Here is a 24,043-nt window from a genome sequence, read left to right as displayed (position 1 = left end):
TAAGAACCGCATAAACATAGCTTCTGAGTAAATCAAGGTGACACTTCATTCACGTTATTGCCCAACATGTGTCAGTATAACAAAAAAAGTTGCATTGTTTTCAGTGGTCTGTCGGCTTGATCGAAAACGTTTCATCGTTCTCTCGGAGATATAAGTCGGCGATGTTACTTGAAATGAAACTATATGTTTGATTCAAACTTGTTTTTAGACAAGTGTAACGTCTTTCACAGGTCAAAAAAATAACATTGAGCTGGCAGCTTCACAACTGCAGGTCATGTCTGCTCGTCAGAGAAATATTACCTGCCAGACATACAATATGTGACCAAAAGTATCCGGACACCCACAAAAACATACGTTTTTTGTATTAGGTGCGTTGTGATGCCACCTACTGCCAGGTACTCCATGTCAGCGACCTCAGTAGACATTAGACATCGTGAGACGTGCGCTCCTTGGACAGTTGTCAACTGTCAAACCAACCACTCAAACTAGAAGGCCAAAGATGACCTAGTTTGAGTGGTTGGTGTGACAACTGACGACAACTGACCAAGGAACGCACATGCCCGTGCGAGAAAAATCTTCACGATACCAATTGACAGTGCTGCATTGGTTTCTAACACGAGGGTTACACGATACATGCAGGCCTGAAGATAGCATAATGCAATCCCGAAACTGGTCGCCGAACAAATAAAACTAAAATAGCGGCTGTTGGTATTTTATGATTGGAAGAAGATATTTACTCCGACCCGATATTTTGAACGTCCTAAACAAAATGGTTCAATTGGCTCTGAGCACTATGGGACTTAACATCTGAGGTCATCAGTCCTCTAGAACTTAGAACTACTTAAACCCAACTAACCTAAGGACATCACACACATCCATGCCCGAGGCAGGATTCGAACCTGCGACCGTAGCGGTCGCGCGGTTCCAGACTGGAGCGCCTAGAACCGCTCGGCAACACCAGCCGGTGAACGTCCTAAACAGTCACTGACCCACGACTACTTGCGAGTGAGCACATTCAGTAGTTAAGTAGGCTTCTTGTAAAGAAGTGCTCCCCATAATGCCTCGTATCTCCACAAAACACGCCACGCGGAGTTTATGTATGAAATGAAATGTTCACACTTGAATATCTCTTAAAATAAGCCACTTACAAAGCTCAAACTTTCACACAATACTCAGTACTGTAGTAGGTTTTCTTCAACTACACAGATACCGATCAAACGGGCAAATTTCTTCATTTCGGTGCAAATTTGGTCAGCACGGTTTACCGTATGTGTCCACCAGAAGACGCCTCCTGAATTCCTATTGTCTGGTATGTTAAGCAGCCAATCAGATCATCTCGAGCGCTTCTATACTCCCGGTTGGTTCAATGTCAGCCAATAAGATTACCACAAGTAGTTTAGAGTAGAAATCTCGTAATTCCGAAACTAAACAAAATTTAATGAAAACAAAATACGATTCCTTCCCACGAAATAAATTTAATACACAGACCCCTTCTGGCTGCCTTTTACGAAATCAAGCTCACTCAGACATACCTTACAAATCCCCCTATTGCACAACAACCTTCTGACACATACTTTTACAAAGTTTTAATAAAATATCACATTCTCACTATGTCCTGCATTCACTCTCTCAGTCTCTTCAAAATACTCACACTACCAAAACACGATGACATGATAATTTTCCAAAGTACTTTTAATTACGTCAGAAATCTGTGGTAATGAAATTCCAGAAAATTCCAGAAAATTAGATTATTTCAATCTATCCTCTTGGTTATAGTTTAAACTCATGCTATAGATGAGTATGTTACAGTCCCTAACTCCGGTTCACAACGATAGCATGGTTATTACGTGTTTTAGGTAAAAATTTGTATCTACGAAAGTACTAAAGTTATCGATTTCATATTACAATAGTATGTTTCTGTTATCCGCATAATTTGTTATACTATGTATGAAAAAGGTCGATTAATACTTAATACTGTCCCTTCATATTCATAGTGAGTAGTGCAACGTACTGACCGTTGCGTTAGGCGCGTAGACAGCTCGCTCGGGCCGGCCGCAGTGGCCGAGCGGTTCTACGCGCTTCAGTCTGGAACCGCGCGACTGCTACGGTCGCAGGTTCGAATCCTGCCTCGGGCATGGATGTGTGTGATGTCCTTAGGTTAGTTAGGTTTAAGTAGTTCTAAGTCTAGGGGACTGATGACCTCAGATGTTAAGTTCCATAGTGTTCAGAGCCATTTGAACCACCTGAAGCTCGCTCTGCCTAGTAGCCAGCTCCTGTTGTCCCAGCGTGAGAACCAGATTCTTCTCTCCTGTCCGCTCCACGGCAAGCTATGTTTTCAGTGCAAGATGACAACTCGTAACAATTTTCTTCGTTACACATTCCCTCTGAACCGAAAATTACTATAAGTACATTTGACGTTCATATACCGGCACAATTATTAACACGAATTAATTATAACTAAACAAACGAAAACTAATTACCCACGAATTCTTTACAAAATTTTAAATGCCAGAAACCTTGTTGAAAAATGAAAATTTACGAAACACATAACTCTGTTACAGTAATACGCCGGATTTTTATGGCTTGGACTTGATACCACTACCTCGAAATTACTTGCAAAAATTGTTACGAAAAAATAAGTTTTCTACAAAATTCAAGTTTATCAATATTTTCAAAAAAATTAATGTCGATTTGACAAAAATTATTACAACAGAAAATTTCTTTTTCAAACTCACTTGACCTTAAGACTTAACTTTCCCATTTCCATTGTTAAAAGAAATTTTCTTAGCGAATAATACCTACTAAATTACTTCAATGAAACCATCTTTATATAAAAGGCGCATTGGTTTGTCTCCTTTGCTACAAATGTAAGCTATTCCTGAAATTCGCTATGGCGAGCGTTCATAAGAAAACTTTTAGAGCATTACATAATCTATGTAGAGTCATTGTGGGGCGTCTCTTTTTTAACTAAGTATACTTTATCACAAATTTCTCGGAAAGAGCGCTATGGCTGGTTCCTTAAAAACAGCTAATAGTATGAAAGAGAGGCCGCTTCCTATCTTTCACAAACGTTTTTCACTGTGGTGAGTGCTTATAAAAATTATATTTTTCAGCACCTACTTTTCGATGAAACAGCTTGGGAACTTCTTTTCGGATTTACTCTTACACCAATTCCACACTTGAGTGCTTTATAAATATCAAATGACTCTCGTATCCCTTTGCCTCCCGCAAAGAAGAATGTTATACATGTTTCTTCCAGATACGTACACAATTAGTTTCTTGTCATAATCGGTACATTTACAAAGGCAGTTTCCTGGATTTCATTGACTTTACATTTCGAGCGGTAACATTACTCCATTAAAGTATTGTTCAGTATCAATATTTCCTCAGAAAAAATATTTTTCAGTAAAAAGTGAACTAACCTTTACTAATCAAAAGTAAATGGTAATCTAACTGTCCCTATTTTTACCCAACTCAAATTACATAAATGCGGTAATTAAAAGGCATTCAGATTCACTCAAGCAAGTTACTGCTGAAAAAATCAATCTTTACTATACGAGTTTTTTGCTTCCGATCGTAAATGTCACCAACATTGCTCTCATATACTAGCAAATACATTTCTCCGCTTTAGAAAATCTTGACATACAGTATTCAGGCTAGCACCTACTGTTTCATTAGCTTTAAATAATACACAATGTAATCAAAAGAATCCGGACACCTGGCTGAAAATGACTTTCAAGTTCGTGGCGACTTCCATCTGTAATGCTGGAATTCAACATGGTGTTGGCCCACCCTTAGCCTTGATGATAGCTTCTACTCTCGCAGGCATACGTTCAATCAGATGCTGCAAGGTTTCTTGGGGAATGGAAGCCTATTCTTCACGGAGTGCTGCACTGAGGAGAGGTATTGATGTCGGTTGGTGAGGCCTGGCACGAAGTCGGCGTTCCAAAACATCCCAAAGATGTTCTGTAGGATTCAGGTCAGGACTCTGTACAGGCCAGCCCATTACAGGGATGTTGTTGTTGTGCAACCACTCCGCCATAGGCGGTGCATTATGAACAGGGGCTCGACCGTGTTGAAAGATGCTATCGCCATCCCCGAACTGTTCTTCAACAGTGGGAAGCAAGAAGGTGCTTAAAACATCAATAAAGGCCTTTGCTGTGATAGTTCCACGCAAAACAACAAGGGGGTGCACGCCCCTTCCATGAAAAACACAAGCACACCATAACATCTTTTCCGCCTCCGAGTTTTACTGTTGGCACTACATACGCTGGCAAATGACTTTCACCGGGTATTCGCCATACCCACAGCCTGCCATACCCACAGCCTGCCATTGGATCGCCACATTGTGTGCCGTGATTCGTCACTCCACACAAAGTTTTTCCACTGTTGAATCGTCCATTGTTTACGTTCCTTAGACCAAGCGAGGCGTCGTTTGGCATTTCCGGCGTGATGTGTGGCTTATGAGCAGCCTCTCGACCAAAAATCTAAGTTTTCTCACCTCCCTCATCTAGTGGACCTAGTGATGCTTATGAGTGTGGAAATCTCGCGTACAGACGTATGACACAAGTGACACCCAATCAGCTGACCACGTTCGAAGTCCGTGAGTTCCGCGGAGCGCTCCATTCTGCTCTCTCACTATGTCTAATGTCTACTGAGGTCACTGATATGGAGTGCCTGGCAGTAGGTGGCAGCGCAACGCACCTAATATGAAAAACGAATGTTTTTGTGGGTGTCCAGATACTTCTGATCACATAGTGTATGTAAAAATACACAATGAATGAAAAATTACTAAAAACATTTACTGTAACTGCCTCAGTTGTCATAAAATACACAACATGTTCACCTTCATCTCTCTACGAAATCTCTTGGCACTGTACACTGGCAATCATAACAGTACTGGCTCTGTTCTGAAACTTTTACATAAACAGGTTGAAGCACATTTCATCACAGTTACGTTTTGCATTAACCTATTCTACGAAACTTTCACACATTCTCCATTCCTCATCCACTATTTACACTGAAGAGCCAAAGAACTGGTACAGAATTGCACCTTCTTTAATCATCTCAGATTCTGCAACACTTTCTTCTATGTTGTCAGGATTTTCAAAACAATCCCCACGCCCATCTGACAACGGCCTTGCCGCAATGGTAACGCCGGTTCCCGTCAGATCACCGAAGTTAAACTCTTTTGGGCAGGGCTAACACTTTGATGGGTGACCATCCGGTCTGCCGAGCGCTGTCGGCAGGCGGGGTGCACTCAGCCCTTGTGAGGTAAATTGAGGAGCTACTTGATTGAGGAGTAGCGGCTCCGGTCACGAAAACTGACAACTGTCGGGGGCGCAGTGTGCTGACCACATGCCCCTCCGTATCCTCATCCAGAGACGCCCCTGGGCTGAGAGGATGACACGGCGGCCGGTCGTTACCTTTGGGCCTTGCAAAGCCTGTTCGGATGGAGTTTAGAGCTCAGTTTAGTTTGGCTTCATCTAATTCTGTAGGTGCCTAACCTCTTCGACATCTGAAACTGCTCCATCACTATCAGACAGTCTCCTCTATTATATGTAAAACTTCATCTGCCGGTATGTCTTCCTCCTCTGCTACACTTTTCACATATACAGTGCTTTCTTCCATGTTCCCTTTAGGATCCACTTTAGTACTGCAGTGCTCAGTTAGACTAAGATCGAGCTCCACTATCTCATCAGGTAATCCTGTTCCTTGGTAACCTGCTTCCTAGATTCGCGATTTTCATCTAATCTTTCAGAAAATTCTACCACGTTTCCCTGAAAAGTAAATATCCTCACTTTCTCCCATTCCTCCGGTTTGTTTATGGTACCTGTATCACTACTGTGTTGTTCTTTTGGTAGCTGACTCACAAAGGGCTTTGGAAGCAGATTTTACCTATGTCTGGGAAGTACGCAAACGCGAGCAACCTTACAGACTGTTAGTTTTCTCCATTGCCTACTCTGACATTAGCCGTAGTATTCCATTCATGCGGCTGCCTGGAATACTGTTCTACTCTCTCAGTTGATTTTTGATTTTGATAACTGCGATTTCTGTTCCTGTCGTAATTTCTATTTTCAGTAAAACCCCCTCGTCCTCTGGACCTCCCTTTGTGATTGTTAGACCTCTGCACACCTGCTCTGTTTACTTGCACTTCATTTTGCCTGGTAGGAGCCCTATAATATCTCTTATTATTTTCTTCTTCTTTCAGAAGATTCTATACCCTTTTCAAGCAACCAATGAATTTCTTAATGTCCTCTCTGGGCGCAGAAATTATTTTATATTGCCAGGACAAAGGCAACTTCTTTTCTAACCCCATTATAATTTGTTCTGTTTCTAACATGGTAGTCATGTAGGACAAAGTAGTTACACACTTCTGCACAAACCTTTTAATAGAGTCTTTCTTTGGGTTAAACTTCCATCTTTTTTTTATTATTCCTCAAAGAAAGCCTTTATAACTTTCCATACTGTCATAATAGTCTACGGCTAAATTTCCCCAAACACGAGCTTTTCCCATAAGATTAGATACCACAAAACCTAGTTCATCCATTAGATGTTATGCTTCCACAGTAAATGAAGCCATCCTTGCACTACCGTGACTAGATCTCTTGCACGCTGACCGACTGTTATGATGATCCTATACACGGTATATTCGGAAAACTGCAACTATGGAGACATCTGTAAGTTCAAAATGCTATTATGTTTTAGTTTTCATTTTCACCATGCAATGAAAGCCAGTTTCGGATCCTGTTCAGGAATGGTTGTACTTCGTCGGCCTCGCACTACCGCATGATGAACATCTGCTACGCCTCTGAACCGTCAAGAAAACATATTTAGTGTTTTTCAGCGGCATTATGAGTCCGATGTTAGTTGTCTCAAGACACTCGATAATTGTACTCAATAAAGTAGCATCCAAAAGACAATCGTGTGAAAAACTTAAGGAGGAAAGTAACTTTCGCATGATGTGTTACTCCAAGTAATACAGCTCGATGAAACTTGGATCATACATAGGAACGAACGGAAGAGTATAGTACAGAAAGTAACTGAAAAAAATACGTAATGAGAGGAACATAAATGACAAATGGTGCAAATGGCTCTGAGCACTATGGGACTTAACTTCTGAGGTCATCAGTCCCCTAGAACTTAGAACTAATTAAACCTAACTAACATACGGACATCACACACATCCATGCCCGAGGCAGGATTCGAACCTGCGACCGTAGCGGTCGCACGGTTCCAGACTGTAGCGCCTAGAACTGCTCGGCCACACCGGCTGGCTCATAAATGACACTTTTATTAAAAGACGATAATTACGCTGTAGTTACCGCGATTTATGATGGTCCCCTGATTGTTTTGAGCGAGTTAACCAATCATTAGCAAGCAGCTCTGTAAAGGAAAAGACATTTTCAGCAACATCTCTAAAACAGTATTCATCACAAGACCGCTTCAGCCCCGTCTCTGAGCATCACTAATGTCAAAACTCCTAGCGGGGATACAGTGGGCCAGTCACATAAAATGCTGTTTCCCCTCTATCACCTCTAAGCGCTCTAAACTTCTGTATATTTTTTCACCTTTTATGTTCGTTAGAGAGCACTGCTACAGAAATGAATAAAATTCTCAATAAGCGCCGTATACAATAACGTGAAATGGAGATGTTTATCCGTCGCAAATAATGGTAAAAGAGTGCTAATAGTTTCGCCGTTAAATAGACAACAGACATCTATAAATTTTACATACGGAAAAGAAATTCAAGTACATCTATCAAGTCACTCAGTCTGTAGTGAAAGCAGGTAAGTCTCACTTTAGTTTTATTTTCCTTTCGAAGATTTCATTCAGCCCCATAACGTCTTTCGGCACAGTTCAAGTTACTTTTTACATTTTCGTTGCTTCGATTGTAAGCATTCTAACAATACTGAACAAAAAAAAAATAGTCACTCCCAATAGAAATCACGCCATTATTGTAGCAACAGCATCTCTAACAGTATAATGGGCTCAATTCTGTAAAAAAGAGAGTCCAAAATTTTTATCCTGTACGCCATATCCAACTGGTGATTAGATCGTTTGGTCTTACCAAATTGTGAGAGTGTTCTGTGCTACGTTTAAGACACTGTTCCAGATAGTCTCAGATATTTTCTATGAGAGTACGTTCGGGGGACAAACCGAGTTGCGATAACGTATCTGAGTGTTGGTCACCCAGGAACGTATGCGTGCAGTCCTTTGAAGTCGAACGAACCCACAACATACTCTTCCGGAAGATCTAGAGGCAAGGGCAACAGTTTGACACTCGAATGAGGGGGCCCAAGTCATGATACGAGAAACACTCCCAAATCATCGCAGAACCTCGTGCAGCCTAAACTGCACCCTCCACACCCTGTAGATTAAACGTCTCATTGGACTGTTGGTGTAATCTTCTCCTTTGAAAAGGGGCAACCTCACGAACGCATCACACGCCTCCACCTACTGTCTATTTTCTCTGCTGTATGGTCCCTTGAAGACAAACAACTTCATGTGTGGCAGTGAGCAATGGTTTTTTTGAGAATCATCCGACTCAAAAATATCGGTGTTCACTCTGAAGCTGGTTGAGTCGACCTGCGTTCACCGACAACAGAGATTCACGTCGGGTTTGTAACTGATCGTGAAAATATGTAAAATTCGTGTACGGTCTTTGTCGGTTAGGCTGTGTGTGTGTGTGTGTGTGTGTGTGTGTGTGTGTGTGTGTCTGTGTGTGTGTGTGTGTGTGTGTTTGGTGCTTACGGGCGCTCAACGGTGAGGTTATCAGCGGCCTTACACACACTAAAAGAAACGAATGTGGAAAATATTATTAGGATCTTCTTACGACCATTGTTGTCACGCCGTGTTAGATGGATACGAGTGACACCCCGCATTCCGTGTAATCACTTTGGACAGTCCGCGATAATACACCAACAAATTGAGTAGCTTCATTTACAGTGTGGTTATGGGCACGTAAAATCACAACTGCTATTTTCTGGCGTTTTGTTACGCCTCTATGTCGACTCGTCTTACGGTGCTCATTTCACGCAACCGAATGACACACACAAACACACACACACACACACACACACATAACTTCACCGCCGTGACACGTCAGCGGTGAAGGTCACATGACCGCCATGTGCTGCTAATATACCATCTACATTGCTCCAGAGCGGCGAGTCTGTTATTTTAAGGAGGTGACTAATATTTTGTCTGATGATCATATTGTAAAAGTCTTGCTTCTATTAATGAAACTCCAATCTTTCATGGTTTTCCTAGCCTTTAACGTCCTTCAACACTGTTCCCTGTTATATTCTACTTTTGATTTTCTCGAACGACATATAGCATAAACTGTTCTCAACGAAGCACCTGTTGGCTATCTGGTGACGTGTTGCGGTTGCTTTCAGGAACGTACGTGCGCCGTAGCGCGCGCTCTGTGGACGGCCCCCAGCCGCACCTCGACTTGGAGAGCGTGGAGAAGCGCATGGTGGCCGAGTTCGGGGAGAGCGTGTGCATCTACGAAAACGTCTGCGACGAGTATGCTGAGAAAGTGCTCGCCACCAACAACCACGTCCTCGACTGGGACACCGTCTTCAAGTGAGAACGAACGCTATTTGCTCTGCCCTTTTTTCTCTAGCAATTAGAGAGTAAACGGTTATTAAAACAAATGCTGCATCTGGAACTTACGAGATTGAAGGCTGAGAACAGTCAATAAGATATGACAGTCCTTGCGTATAACTGAAATGAACGCAATTACCATCTTATCTTTCACAAAAATCTTTTCCCACTAATTTGAAACTCCTACCACCATAACTTTGCTGAAAGTAGAGCATCAGTTGCGAATTTTGTTGCAGAATACTCAATGATTTTACAAAATAATGAGAAATTATTAAATTTTCGACTGCAATATTTACCGAAAACTGTTGTACGATCATATCTTAATAGTTATGCACCATGCACAATCATTACTATGTTACTAAATATAACATGTATATTTTTTTCTCTTTCACCGGCATAAAGATTATTTAACATTTCGGAGCTCAGCTGCTTTGTGACATGTAATCAGGGGCAGCAGCTTTGAGAACAAACGGTCTTTTAAGCGAATACTTATTGTGGCAGGAAACCCGGGCAACACTGCCCTTCAAAAATATCTCTCTTTACTTCGTTCTATCAGTACAAGCACTTGCATAAATGCACTTTCAAAAATCATTGATTCTTTGGACGAAACTTTTTTTTAATTCTATTAATAGCTGTTATTTTTCAGCAACTATGGTATGCATTTCAGAATAAAATTCCGTCATCAGTTGCACAGCTAATATTTCGCTTTAGGAATTTCGACAAATTGCTTTGTTGTCTTCACAACAATACAAAATTAGGTATATTATACTCGTAAATCTTTAGACTTTGGCTATACGTTTATGTCAAGCATAATAAGGGTGTTACGGAAACTTACTTAGTATTGATTTAGCATATGTCAGTATCTTTAGTTTGCTCTGATGATCTTTACACGACCTATATGTTGTGTTTGCATATGACAGCATAATGGCCGAATAGTCATATATATATATATACTTGTTTTGAAGCGTGGTTGCATGAATAGGACTACAAAAATACAACAATGTGAAGGTAATAATTTTTACATATCCTGTAAACTGACTCGTTCTTTTCAATAAAAGAATTATTCAGATTATCTATGAACCACGTAACTAACAGGTTCTCTGAATTTAACCAACATGGTTTCACGAGGAGTACATTATCTTTCTAATAATGATTTCCATTGAAGTTCTCCGAATATTTCTGTTACTCTTTCGAAAGACTGTAGCACTGCAGGGCAATCGGATGCACGTCCGCCGGATCCGGACCGCGACTGCTTTCACTGAGGTCCGCGGAAGTAATTCGTGGGAGAGAGAGCGAGGAGTTGCAGAATTTTGCGACGTAGATTTCTGAGACAGCTTTTCCTAAACATCATAAGTAATGAAACAATGTTCTCTAAACGTAAATAGCGTAGACGTCTGGAGGTAGGGTGAACATAAAATGAATGGACCCTGAAAAAGGCGTGTTTTCAGGTATAATTTGTCGGCGTGTTGTGCTGCGAAGGAGTACCATTCGTATCGGTGCATTACGCCATCAACATTAAAGTCACGTACCACACGGTTTTGACTTTATGCAGTAGAAACGCTGTTGTCAAGTGTACGCCTGCTTAGCTGGCTGGTAACGTGCTTGCCTTCCAAACAAGCCCGCCCGGGTTCGATTCTCGGCCGGGTTGGAGATTTTCTCCGCTCGTAGAGTGGGTGTTGTGTTGTACAGGGTACAGCTGCCCATGCAGCTTCAACACGATACCACAGTTCATCAAGAGTAGTGACTGGCGTACTGTGACGAGTCAGTTGCTCGGCCACCATTGACTAGACGTTTTCAGTCGGTGAGAGATCTGGACAATGTGCTGACCAGGGCAGCAGTCGAACATTTTCTGTATCCAGAAAGGCCCGTACACGACCTGCAACATGCGGTCGTGCATTATACTGCTGAAATGTAGAGGTTTCGCAGGGATCGAATGAAGGGCAGAGCCACGGGTCGTAGCACATCTGAAATGTAATGTTTACTGTGCAAAGTGTCGTCAATGCGAACAAGAGGTGACCGAGACGTGTAACCAATGGCACCCCATACCATCATGCCAGGTGATACGCCAGTATGGCGATGACGAACACACGCTTCCAATGTGCGTTCACAGCGATGTCGCCAAACACGGATGCGACCATCATGATGCTGTAAGTAGAAAACGGATTCATCCGAAAAAATGACGTTTTACCATTCGTGCACCCAGGTTCATCGTTGAGTACACTATCGCAGGCGCTCCTGTCTGTGATGCAGCGTCAAGGGTAACCGCAGCCATGGTCTCTGAGCTGATAGTCCATAATGCTGCAAACGTCGTCGAACTGTTCGTGCAGATGGTTGTTGTCTTGCAAGCGTCCCCATCTGTTGACTCAGGGATCGAGACGTGGCTGCACGATCCGTTACAGCCACGCGGATAAGATGCCTGTCATCTCGACTTCTAGTGATACGAGGCCGTTGGGATCCAGCACGGCGTTCCGTATTACCCTCCTGAACCCACCGATTCCATATTCTGGTAACAGTCATTGGATCTCGACCAACGCGAGCAGCAATGTCGCGATACGATAAACCGCAATCGCGATAGGCTACAATCCGACCTTTAACAAAGTCGAAAACGTAATGGTACGCATTCCTCCTCCTTACACGAGGCATCACAACAACGTTTCACCAGGCAACGCCGGTCGACTGCTGTTTGTGTATGAGAAATCGGTTGGAAACTTTCCTCGTGTCAGCACGTTGTAGGTGTCGCCTCTGGCGCCAACCTTGTGTGAATGCTCTGAAAAGCTAATCATTTGCATATCACAGCATCTTTTTCTTGTCGGTTAAATTTCGCGTTTGTAGCACATCATCATCGTGGTGTAGCAATTTTATTGGTCAGTAGTGCAGTTAGAGGAGATGACGATGGTAACGTAGTTACTCAGGGCACCTGCTGTCAGATGGTTCCCCAACGGTTGCCGTATGTACTGAAGTCCATACCATTATGGGTCGCTGCCGTCGGTTCTTTACTACAATCTGGAGATGCATCTAACTCAAATGCTCTTTGGGGTAAGTCACCAAGTCAGTCTTAATAGCCGTTCTGCTTGTAAAAGATCATAATACGAATAAAAGCAGTGTCTGGTAATAGGTCCGCTAATTATTTAAGTGAACTCGAAGTTACATTGTTCACTCTTCGAAGTAAATTATCTTAGCAGCATTTTTCGAAATAAGTTCATTAGCAAATCTTAACTCCATAGTTGTTTCATAACTTGGAATTTGAGCAGATAAACTCAAAAAGCGAGACTCTTTGTAGTACTGTAGCACTTTGCTAGTATTTGGTTTGTAGGCACATTTTATTACTTCTGTACTTCCAGAGTTGTCATTCAGCTGTCTTCATTTCTTTCCACGACCAATAATTGTACTGCGCTTGTATCTTTTCCTGTAGAAGAAGTGTATCATGTTTGCCGTTGTGTGGAAGAAGGAAACATTAAAATATCAGACGATTGAAGCGAAGTCGTCCTCATCCTGAAAGTTAGGTTTATTATTACAGGGGTTTGCTAAATATGCAGTAGTAAGACATTTTGTTCTAATGACATAGTACTATGCTTCCAGACGTCTGAGAGATCTTACAGATTAACGTGGATCCCGAACAACACACCGAGTTCGGAAATTTTGGTTGTATACAACATTTCCATCGGTGGAGAAATATCCAGTTTTCAAGATAACTAACCTTTTAGTTATGACACAAAATAAATGCAGATATTGGCACCTAGTGGGCGTTGATTTAAACTAAGCGGGAAGGCTGAAAATTTGTGCTGGACCGGGATTCGAACCCGGGTCTCCCACATACTACGCAGGTGTGCCAACCACTGTGCCATCCAGGCACAGTGTTCATCGCAACTGCATGGACTACTCTGGCACGCCTCCTGTCAGACTCAATTTCTCAACCTATCCACACACTACGAAAGTAGTGCACGTTGCACATTATCCTAATTACTCAATTACTCGCAGTATTTAGCCGATTCCCTTAAGACTGCTGGCCTGGTGTGCATCCGCACTTAAGATATTGTGTGTGTGAGTGAGAGAGAGGGGTGGGGTCTGTTCTTTCGAACATGTACTAAGGCTTATGTCTCATCTAGTACAAAACAGTGACAACTAAATTCGACCATCTCAAAACCATTCGTACTTGCAAGGAACCGGGAAAATAAATATGACACTTCCTTTTTCATTTTTCCTCCACTACAGTGAATTTTACGTGTGAACGACTTAAAGAAATTTGATTCTTCAGTTTCTCCCGGCGTATTTGTTGCTCGAACAGTCCACTGGTATACTGCCGGTTTCAAAATTCTCTCGTCTCTCGGATAAACCATCGCTAGAGGCACCATGCAAGACGATCATCAATCTCACTGACATGGAGCTGTCTCATGAGGCGGTTTCGGTTCTGGAGAAGGGACTCAACTTTGCTCCCACCCCCAGGGTTCAGGCCGGTCGCGGACATCGTCAGTGCAGTGGAACAGGTTGCAGCGCGATTACCACCTGAAGCACCAGAAGTGCGTCGGGAAACCTGCCGGGCTCTGGCCAGAACTAAACCCACGAACACTAACATTACCAGTAGAGAGAGGGCGGCGATTCGGGATCTAAGAGAGTGTTCTGAGATTGTTATCTCACCTGCTGACAAAGGCAATGCCACTGTTGTTCTTTCCCGTAAGGACTACATTGAGAAGATGCAGCGCCTGCTAGGTGACGACTCCCATAGGGAGATCAACGCTGACCCCAAGAAGAAGGTGGAGAACAAGACCAGGGCTCTACTCAAGGACGCGGATCTACCAGAGGGGGCCGCCAAGAAATTGTCACCTCAAGAACCTGTACCACCAAGACTTTATGGAGTCCCTAAGGTTCACAAAGAGGGGGTACCTATGCGCCCGATCGTCAGCAACATTAGGGCACCGACTTACTTGCTGGCAAAATATCTGGCTGAATTACTTAACCCCTATGTAGGTAAATGCCCTCATCATATCCGTAATTCCGTGGATTTCGTGAAACGTCTCGACAACTTCAGACTGAAAGACAATGATATCCTAGTGAGCTTCGACGTGGTTTCACAATTCACCAGGGTGCCTTTACGAGAGTCAGTCGAGTTTATTGAGCAGAAATTTGACGAGAAGACCACCAAACTCTTTAGGCATGTCTTGACCTCAACGTATTTTCTGTTTAATGGGGAACACTATGAGCAAACGCATGGAGTCGCAATGAGCAGCCCACTCTCACCGGTCGTCGCGAATTTGTACATGGAGTACTTAGAGGAGGAAGCCTTGGCGTCATCCAATTCGAAACCTACTTGTTTCTTCCGTTATGTCGATGACACGTTCGTCATCTGTCCCCATGGTAGGGACAAGCTCCTGGATATCCTTACACACCTAAACTCCATACATCTTGTGGTGTCACCGCCAGACACCACATTTGCTAGGTGGTAGTTTTAAATCGGCCGCGGTCCATTAGTACATGTCGGACCCGCGTGTCGCCACTGTGTGATCGCAGACCGAGCGCCACCACAGGGCAGGTCTCGAGATACGGACTAGCACTCGCCCCAGTTGTACGGACGACGTAGCTAGCGATGCACACTGACGAAGCCTCGCTCATTTGCAGAGCAGATAGTTAGAATAGCCTTCAGCTAAGTCAATAGCTACGACCTAGCAAGGCGCCATTAGCTGTATATTGTCTGAAACTATAGAGTCTCACTTGTATCGTCAATAGCGATGTACCAAGGATGGATTAAAGTTAAGTATTCCAGAAGCTACGTACTTTTCTTTATAGCATTCATTACGTATCCTGTCTCAGACCTCACGCCATCCTGCGTGAGCTTATAGCGCGTGCCTTTCGGCTTCCTCTCATTGTGTCTAGGCTGTCTTGTCTAGACACAACACATCCAAACATCAAATTCACCATGGAGACCGAAGCAGAAGGAAGATTACCATTCCTGGACGTCATGGTCAAGAGAAGAGCTGATGGTACCCTGAGCCACGGTGTGTACAGGAATAATACGCACACTGACCTGTACCTGCATGCAGACAGCTGCCACCACCCTTCTCAGAGGAATGGAGTACTAAAAACACTAGTACACAGGGCGCGCAGCATCTCAGACGCAGAGAATCTGCCCCAGGAATTGGAACACCTCAAAACCGTGTTCCGAAAAAACGGGTAGTCGGAATGGCAGATTAGACGCGCTCTCCGTCCCACCACCACAGCACAACCTGTGGAGACGGATGAAGTCATGGAAGAAGAGGTAGCCACTGCCTTTATTCCGTACAATTGAGCACTATCTGGGAAAATCGGCCGTATATTAAAGAAACACCGAGTTAAAACGGTCTTCTGCCCGCCCAATAAAACACGGGCATTACTGGGCAGTGTGAAAGATGACCTCGGTTTGAGGAAGGCCGGCATATACCAAATTCCCTGTGAGTGTGGGAAGACTTCTATCGGACAAACCGTACGCACCATCGAAGATCGTTGCCGAGAACATCAAAGGCACACTGGACTGAAATATCCGAATAAGTCGGCGGTAGCAGAGCACTATTTGTCCGAGAAACACGAGATGGATTATAAGCGTACCAAGATCTTGGCTCAGACCTCTAAATATTGGGACAGCGTTATAAGGGAGGCTATCGAAATTCGCACCAGGGAAGATCTTATCAACCGAGATTGCGGCTACAATCTCAGCAAGGCTTGGGACCCGGCACTGAATGTAATTAAGAAGACTGTCAGCAAGAAGTACGAACTGGCGACCAGGGCAGACGTAGCAAGCACATCGACGCTACGACAGATTCCGACGCCCACGTCTTCGCGACCGCCGACGCGCGGGCGCGGACGGCGAAGAGAGCGGCCCGCGGGGCGAGGGGATTTAAATCGGCTGCCCGCCCTCATGAGCTCAGTTCGTCAGCGCACCTGACGATGGCGACATGTCTGGTCGCCGAAATATTGTGCCCGTTGGACACTATGAACCGGCAGTATACCCGTGAACTTCTAGCAACTTAAAGAAATATTTTATAAATATCGCGTTGTATACCTAGAAAAGCAATAGAGACATGTCATCGCAGCAGCATTTCTCAGGTGTCCCTTAAATAAATTATAAACTACACGCTTTCTGGTTGGTTCGGGGTGTAAAGGGACCAAACTACAGGGTTATCAGTCCGTTTTTTCTCATGTAAACAAGTCTGAAGTTAACACAGTTCCCAGAAGGAGTCGGGGAATGTAAAAGGGCGTAAAACTAACGGGGAACCTCACGGAAAGAGAAAACGAAAGAAGCTAACCAAAAGGAAAAGTAGTGGGAGGAGTTAAAGTAATATAGAAAATGGCCTGCGGCGGCTAATCACAAGAAGAAAAATGGAAGAGCCAGACACTCTGAAACACACTAAAATCTCAAGCCTAAAAAACAAGGCGAGATGAACACACACAAGGAAAAGACGAACAAAAAGGTAAACAAACAGCTAAGAAAGAGTGACGATGAGTTAAAATAGAGTTAGGGTGCAGGATTGGGAGAGAAGGCCAGACGCCCACCCTTAGATGGTGTGATAAAAACTATCCTCATGAATAAAACGTAGAACTAAATATGTGGATGAGGCATTGTCGCCCAACACCAGATGCCGGCGGCTAGGAAGGTTAAAAGTCCGCCACAGAGCAGCTAAAATTGAGCAGTCCAACAAGATGTCGATGACAGTCAAGGGGGAACAACAGTGACACTGAGGCGGGTCCTTGCGACGGCATCGGTGACCATGAGTCAGCCAAGTATAGCCGATGCAGAGACGGCAAAGGACAAGGGAGTCCCTACGAGTGACTCGCATCGATGGCCGCCACACATTCGTTGTCTTCTTAACAACACGTAGATTGTTTGCTATACTGAGGGTGCGACATTCATTGTCCCAGATCCCGAAAACTTTGTTGCATAAGACGGTGCGGGGCGGCAATTCACAGACTCAGTGGTGCGAGGCTAATGCTCGGCAAGACGCTCTACGAATACGTCTGGATCGTTGGAGACAAATCCATGGGTCGAAATCCCAGTTATGCCAGCAGGAGACTCACATCCGTAGAGGAGTCTGAGCCTGGTCCAAACCTGGGAAGGGGAGCTTCATGATCCTATGGTGGTGTCGTATCGTTCCCAACACTGCTGCTTCCGTCGTTCGATGAGCTGACGGGCCCGGGTGTGGAGGCGTTTGAAGGCAATAAAGTGCTCCAGGGACGGATGGCGCTTATAACGCTAGAGGGCCTGCCTACAGTCTCAAACGGCCACAGCTATTACCGGCGACCACCAAGACACCGACTTCCACCAAGGCAACCACAGGAACAACGGATTGGTGATTCAGCTGTAGTAGTGATAATCTGGAACACTTCACAGATGTTGTCACCCATCGGAGATTTAACAGTGGTAACGGTGATAGCGGAAGTCAAAGCATCTCAGTCAGCCTTGGTAAGAGCTCATCTGGGCAAGCGGCCAGATGAATGACACTGGGGTAGGGACAGGAAGAGTGGAAAGTGGTCACTTCGACACAAGTCGTTGTGAATTCTCCAGTGGAGAGACAGGAGAGGGACAGAACTGCAAAGCGAGAGATCAATGGCCGAGTATGTGCCATGTGCCATAATGAAATGGGTTGAGACACCCGTATTTAAGAGGCAATGGTCTAGTTGAGTGACTAGAGCCTCGACGTCTTTACTACAGCGAAAAATCTTAGTTCCACCCCACAAAAGGCTGCAGGCGTTAAAATCACCCAGATGTAGAAAAGGTTGGGGGAGTTGGGAAATTACTACAGCCAATACGTGGTATAGCACATTATCATCTGGAGGAAGGCAGAGGTTACAGATGGTAATTTCCTGTGGTGTTCTCACCCTGTCAGCCACAGTTTCTGAGGGTGCTTGAAGGGGCACAGGTTCGCTACAGAGGTAAGAACATAAGTGCAAACTCCACCTGACAGTCTGTCACAGTCAGGACGGTTTTTGTAGTACCCCTGATAGGCATGAAGTGCACGGGTCCGCATTGCAGGAAATAATGTTTCCTAAAGGACAACGCAAAAAGCAGGTGTAGGGCTTAATATTGTCATAAATCAGCCAGGTGGGAGAAAAAACCACTGGAGGAAGGCGCTTTCTGTCTTCTGTGAAAGCATGAAGGGGCCAAGGAGGCAGATTACGCTTCAGGTTCACCTGTCCCCACTGGTGGAGTATTTGTATTCATGTCCATTGCGGCTGAGGGGTTGGTGAGAGCCAGGTCTTCGGGTGATACTAAAATATCCACCTCGTCATCAGACGCAGAATTGGTACGGAATGTTGGGGCCACAGGAATTTCCTGTTTCTTAGCAGACTTCTTCTTCAAATACTTGCTATCTCACTTTTCTTTATGCACTTGCTGGGAGAACTTGTCTGAAGTAGCATCATGCATGGAGGAAGTCTGTGAAGTGCTTCGTCCAGCAACTTGTGGCTCCTTCAGCCACTGGCGAGTGTCCACTTTTGCATGAGTGGAGACCTTGGAAGGAAGAATCCCAAGGGACCCCTTCCATGTGAGAAGAACCAAAGGAGGCTGTTGCTTCCCCAGATGAGGCGAGGGGACCAATGTCACCTACTTTGAAAGGGAAAGGGGGGGGGGTATTGCTACCGAAGTAGGTAATTTTGGAGTAATGGAAGGAGAGAGGCCCCAAACTGTCAATGGGGCGGATGTATTCGGGCGCCCTCGAGGGCCCACTGAATGAGGCAGAGATGTGGGAACCACTGTCGTAGATGATGGCGACGTCGATGTAGCTGCATCATATGAAGATGTCAAGTGAATGGGGTGAAGCCGATTGTCCTTCTGTTTAGCCGCTTGGTAAGTCAGCCAGTCCAGGGTCTTGTACTCCATAATTTCCGCTCCTTCTGGAGTACTGAGCAGTGCAGCAAGCAGGGGGAGTGGCGCTCACCACAACTGACACAGGTTTGCAGAGGCGCACATGGAGAACTTGGATGCAGTGGACGTCTCTACTGGTAGCGCTTCAGATGCACCAGGAAGACATGCGCCCGAATTTGCATGACTTAAAACACCGGTTAGTGGGAGGTATGCATGGTTTTACTTCGCACCAGCATAGCATCACATTAACCTTTTCAGGTAAGTTAATCCTCAAAGGCCAAGATGAAGGCACCAGTGGCAATCCTATTATCTTGTGGTCCCCAATAGACGCGCTGGATGAAGTGAACACCCCATCGTTCTAACTCGGCGCTTAGCTAGTGGTCAGACTGCAAGATAAGGTTGTGATGAAAAATAATCCCCTGGACAATGTTGAGGCTCTTATGGGGGTTGACAGAAATGCGAGTATCACCCACCTTCTCACAGGCGAGCAACGTCCAGTACTGGGCCAGGGATGCTGTCTAAATCATGAATGATCCATTTCTCATTTTGGACGGCGGTGTCACTTCCCGAAAATTTTCCTTCAGGTGTTCAAAATAAAATAGAGGCATCGTAGTTCGAAAGAAACTTGTCAATGGGGCAAAAGAGAACAGCAGATAACAGAAGAAAATGACGTAGCCCGGAAGGTGTCCTCGACCAAATAGCTGAACTGCAGGTGGAATCACAGAGCCGTGACAATAAGAGATGCAGAAGATCTAACCACACTATGGATATCTGATGCACCACGTAAGGTGTCCTTCCCCAAATAGCCCACACTTCTCTAGAAGTTTGGAAGTGTGCAGTCGAACCCTTAAAGGGGACCACAACTTATTAGGCCGAAATGTGGGGTGACTCCTTTTAGTCGACTCTTACGACAGGCAGGAATACCTCGGGCCTATTCTAACCCCCGGACTCGCAGGGGAGCCAGATATTTAAACGACTTGATTGTGTCAAGCAGGACACGGCTGACACTGTATCCTAACATAACGGGTTTGTTTCCCCTACTCATCTGCATTAATTTGTGTTTTTCCACATTTAGAGTTAGCTTCCAATCATCACACAAATTAGAAATGTTTTCTAAGTGAACTTGTATATTCCCACAGTCAGTGTGCTTCGTACTGTGTACCCCAAAACACTTGTGCTTGCACCAGCATTTTACTATGTCTTCAGGTACAGCACAGCTTGCCGCCTATTCTGCTTTGTAGAGCGGGCAAACCTTAGTTCCCCACGTTCTCTTATGAGACGTGGACTTACACCTTCACGTAACCTACTCACGGTTTCAATGTGCTTCATCTATTTTCCATAGATTCTCACGAAAACACCACTGAAACAGCCAACGAGTTTCGCCGTTTCCGAGATGCTCGTTCCTATGTGTCGGGTCATAACAAACTGCCGTCCGTCACAGACACTTTCGCCTGGTAATTAACAACCGTAACGTCAGTATACGATTCTCTATTCGTCTCTGCTCCGCTTATATACTTTCTTCCCAAGTCAAGAGCCCGCAGTGCTACCAGGCAGCATTCCATTTCGCAGAGGGTAGTGATTTTCGCTCGTCACTGTAGCAGTGCGACCCTAAATTTTAGAGCGAACCTGATGTTTGTCCTCTCGGACGCTAGTCATGTGAGACCACTGACATCCTGCATATTCATATATACTCTGCAAGTCACCACAGCGTGCATGGCTTAAGGTACCTTGCATCAGTGGTAGTCATCCTCTTTCCTGAGTCACTCGCAAATGGAGCGAGGGAATAACGACTGTACGAGCCCTAATGTCTCTTATCTGGACTTTGCATTCCTTACACGAGATGAAATGAAGGAATATTAGAGTTTAACATACCGTCAAAACGAGATTATCATAGACGAGCACACTGTGGAATTAGCGAAGAATGGGAAAAAGAAATCTACAGTTCCCTGTTTTCAATGGAACCATCACGGCTTTTTCCTAAAGCTTTTAAAGGAAATTACGGGAAAATAAATCTGAATGGTCAAACGACACTTTGAAACCTCGTCCTCTCCAATGGGATTCCAATGTGCTAATCACTGACCCACCTCGCTCGTTTATACTAGACGTACGTTGGCGGCAGTAAAACCGTTCTGCTGTCATTCGCAAACTTTCTCGATAATGTTTCTCGAAAAAAACGTTTGTTACCTCCAGGGATTTCCGTTGGGTTTACGAAGCATTTCCGTAGTACTCTTGTGTTAAACAAACATGTCGGTAACAAATCTAGCAACACGCCTCTGAATTGTGTGTGTGTGTGTTAAATCTTATGGGACTTAACTGCCAAGGTCATCAGTCCCTAGGATTACACACTACTTAACCTAAATTATCCTAAGGACAAACACACACACCCATGCCGGAGGGAGGACTCGAATCTCCGCCGGGACCAGCCTCACAGTCCATGACTGGAGCGCCCTAGACCGCTCGGCTAATCCCGCGCGGCCCTCTGAATTGCTTTGATGTGTTGCTTTAATTCGACCTAGCAGGGATATCAAACAGTCGAGCAGTACTGAAGAATAGTTCGCTCAAGCATCTACACCCGGTTTCTTTTAGAGATGACTTACACTTTTCCTAACATTCTTCCAATAAACTGAATTAGACCCTTCCCCTTACATGATCTTTTTCGTACTCGTCTGCGTTTTTCTATATTTAAAGCAAGCTGCTATTCTTCACACCAAATATAAATTCTGTCCGAGCCATCCAGTATCCTCCTACAGTCGCCCAACGACGAGACTTCCACGCACACTACAACACTACAACGTTATTAGTAAACAGTCACAGATTGCTAGTAACTGTGTCTGTCACGTCATTTATGTATAGAGAGAACAAGAGCAGCGCCTCTGACGATACCCTTGTCTCTGATGCACAGTTGCCACTTAGGACAACGTATTGTGTCCTATTACTTAAGAAGTCTTCGAACCACTCCTACATCTGAGAGCCTTCTCCGTATGCTCGGACCTTTCTTTAACAGTCTGGAGTGGGCCACCGGTCAAACGCTTTTCGGAAATCTAGGAATATGGGAATTTGCCTGGAAAAGGGCAAGCTGAGTTTGGCACGGGAAATGCTCTTTAAATAAGCGCTAGTTTCTGGACAGAAGCTATTCTGTCTCAAGGAAATTTGTTATCAACTGTGAATATGCTCAACAAATCTGCAGTAGACGACAATAAGGATATTGGTCTAAAATTCTGCCAGGCAGTTCGTTTTATCTTCTTATATAAGGCAATCACCTACCCCTTTCTACAGCCGCTTGAAACTTCGAGCTTTTGAGATGAATAAGAGTTAAGTAAAGGGCCAATGCCGCAGATTACATCTTGTGAGAGCGAACTGGAATGTCATACAACCCTGGCAACTTACCTGTTACCAACTCTTTCAGCCGCTTTTTAATGCCCCATATGCCAGTTTCTATGTCCTCTACACGGGAGTTTATGCAGCGGTTTAACGACGGTATGTCTTTACGATCCTTTAAAACTTCAGCTTTCCTTTTGGCTATCTCTCATTTCCACACAAGACTGGTATACGAGTGCCTGAATAACAGCCATCGATCCTGATAGCGATTTTATGCAGGACAAGAATTTTCTAGGGTTATTGGTAAGATCTTTCGCTGGCGGGTGAAAGAGGAAGGTTTTTTTTACGCTTTGCGCACTAATCGTATATAGACGGACGAATCTTTACAAACATTTTCGAGTCGACTTTACTTCGTTCTTGTTTGAACCGAGAGTTCAATAACTCTTATTCCATCCTAAATATAGTTACTCAGTACGTCTACTTTTCCAGATTGCGATTTACAATTAGTTTGAACTCTGGCCTTAATACCTCTCAATCATAATAGCGTCTATGTAGGATGCTAACAACTGCTTATCTGCTCTTTCCAGCATAAAAGGCTCTCCTAGACCTGTCGGTGGATTTATTAACTTTAGATGTCATATTGGTTATGATGATATCTACACTAGGCAGTCAAAAGTATCCGAACATCTGGCTGAAAATGACTTAAAAGTTCGTGGCGCCCTGCATCGGTAATGATGGAATGCTGTATGATGTTGGCCCAACCTTAGCCTTGATGACAGCTTCTACTCTCGCAGGCATACGTTCAATCAGGTGCTGGGAGGTTTCTTGGGGTTTGAGAGCCCATTCTGCACGGAGTGCTGCACTGAGAAGAGGTATCGATGTCGGCTGGTGAGGCCTGGAACTAGTCGGCCTTCCAAAACATCCCAAGGGTGCCCTATAGGAGTCAGGTCAGGACTCTGTGCAGGATAGTCCTTTACAGGGATATTATTGCCGGGTAACCACTCTACCATAGGACGTGCATTAAGCTGGCCGGTGTGGCCGTGCGGTTCTAGGCGCTTCAGTCTGGAACCTCGTGACCGCTACGGTCGCAGGTTCGAATCCTGCCTCGGGCATGGATGTGTGTGATGTCCTTAGGTTAGCTAGGTTTAAGTAGTTCTAAGTTCTAGGGGACTGATGACCACAGATGTTAAGTCCCATAGTGCTCAGAGCCATTTGAACCATTTGACGTGCATTATGAACAAGTGCTCGATCGTGTTGAAAGATGCAATCACCATCTCCGAACTG

At 44.5% G+C, this 24,043-nt stretch overlaps 1 protein-coding gene across 1 annotated transcript in view; it reads left to right on the top strand.

Moving 5' to 3' along the window:
* LOC126471268 (uncharacterized) overlaps nucleotides 1-24,043 on the top strand; it is a 53,059-nt gene that overhangs the window by 25,997 nt on the left and 3,019 nt on the right. Inside the window, exon 2 of the mRNA XM_050099387.1 lies at nucleotides 9,402-9,591. Coding sequence (XP_049955344.1) covers nucleotides 9,402-9,591 — 190 coding nt within the window. The remainder of the gene's footprint in view (nucleotides 1-9,401; nucleotides 9,592-24,043) is intronic.

Source organism: Schistocerca serialis, chromosome 3, assembly GCF_023864345.2.
Source record: "Schistocerca serialis cubense isolate TAMUIC-IGC-003099 chromosome 3, iqSchSeri2.2, whole genome shotgun sequence".
NCBI classification, from domain to species: Eukaryota; Metazoa; Arthropoda; class Insecta; order Orthoptera; family Acrididae; genus Schistocerca; species Schistocerca serialis.
The sequence above is the reverse complement of the archived record's forward strand: the minus strand, read 5'-3'. Positions and strand labels throughout refer to the sequence as shown.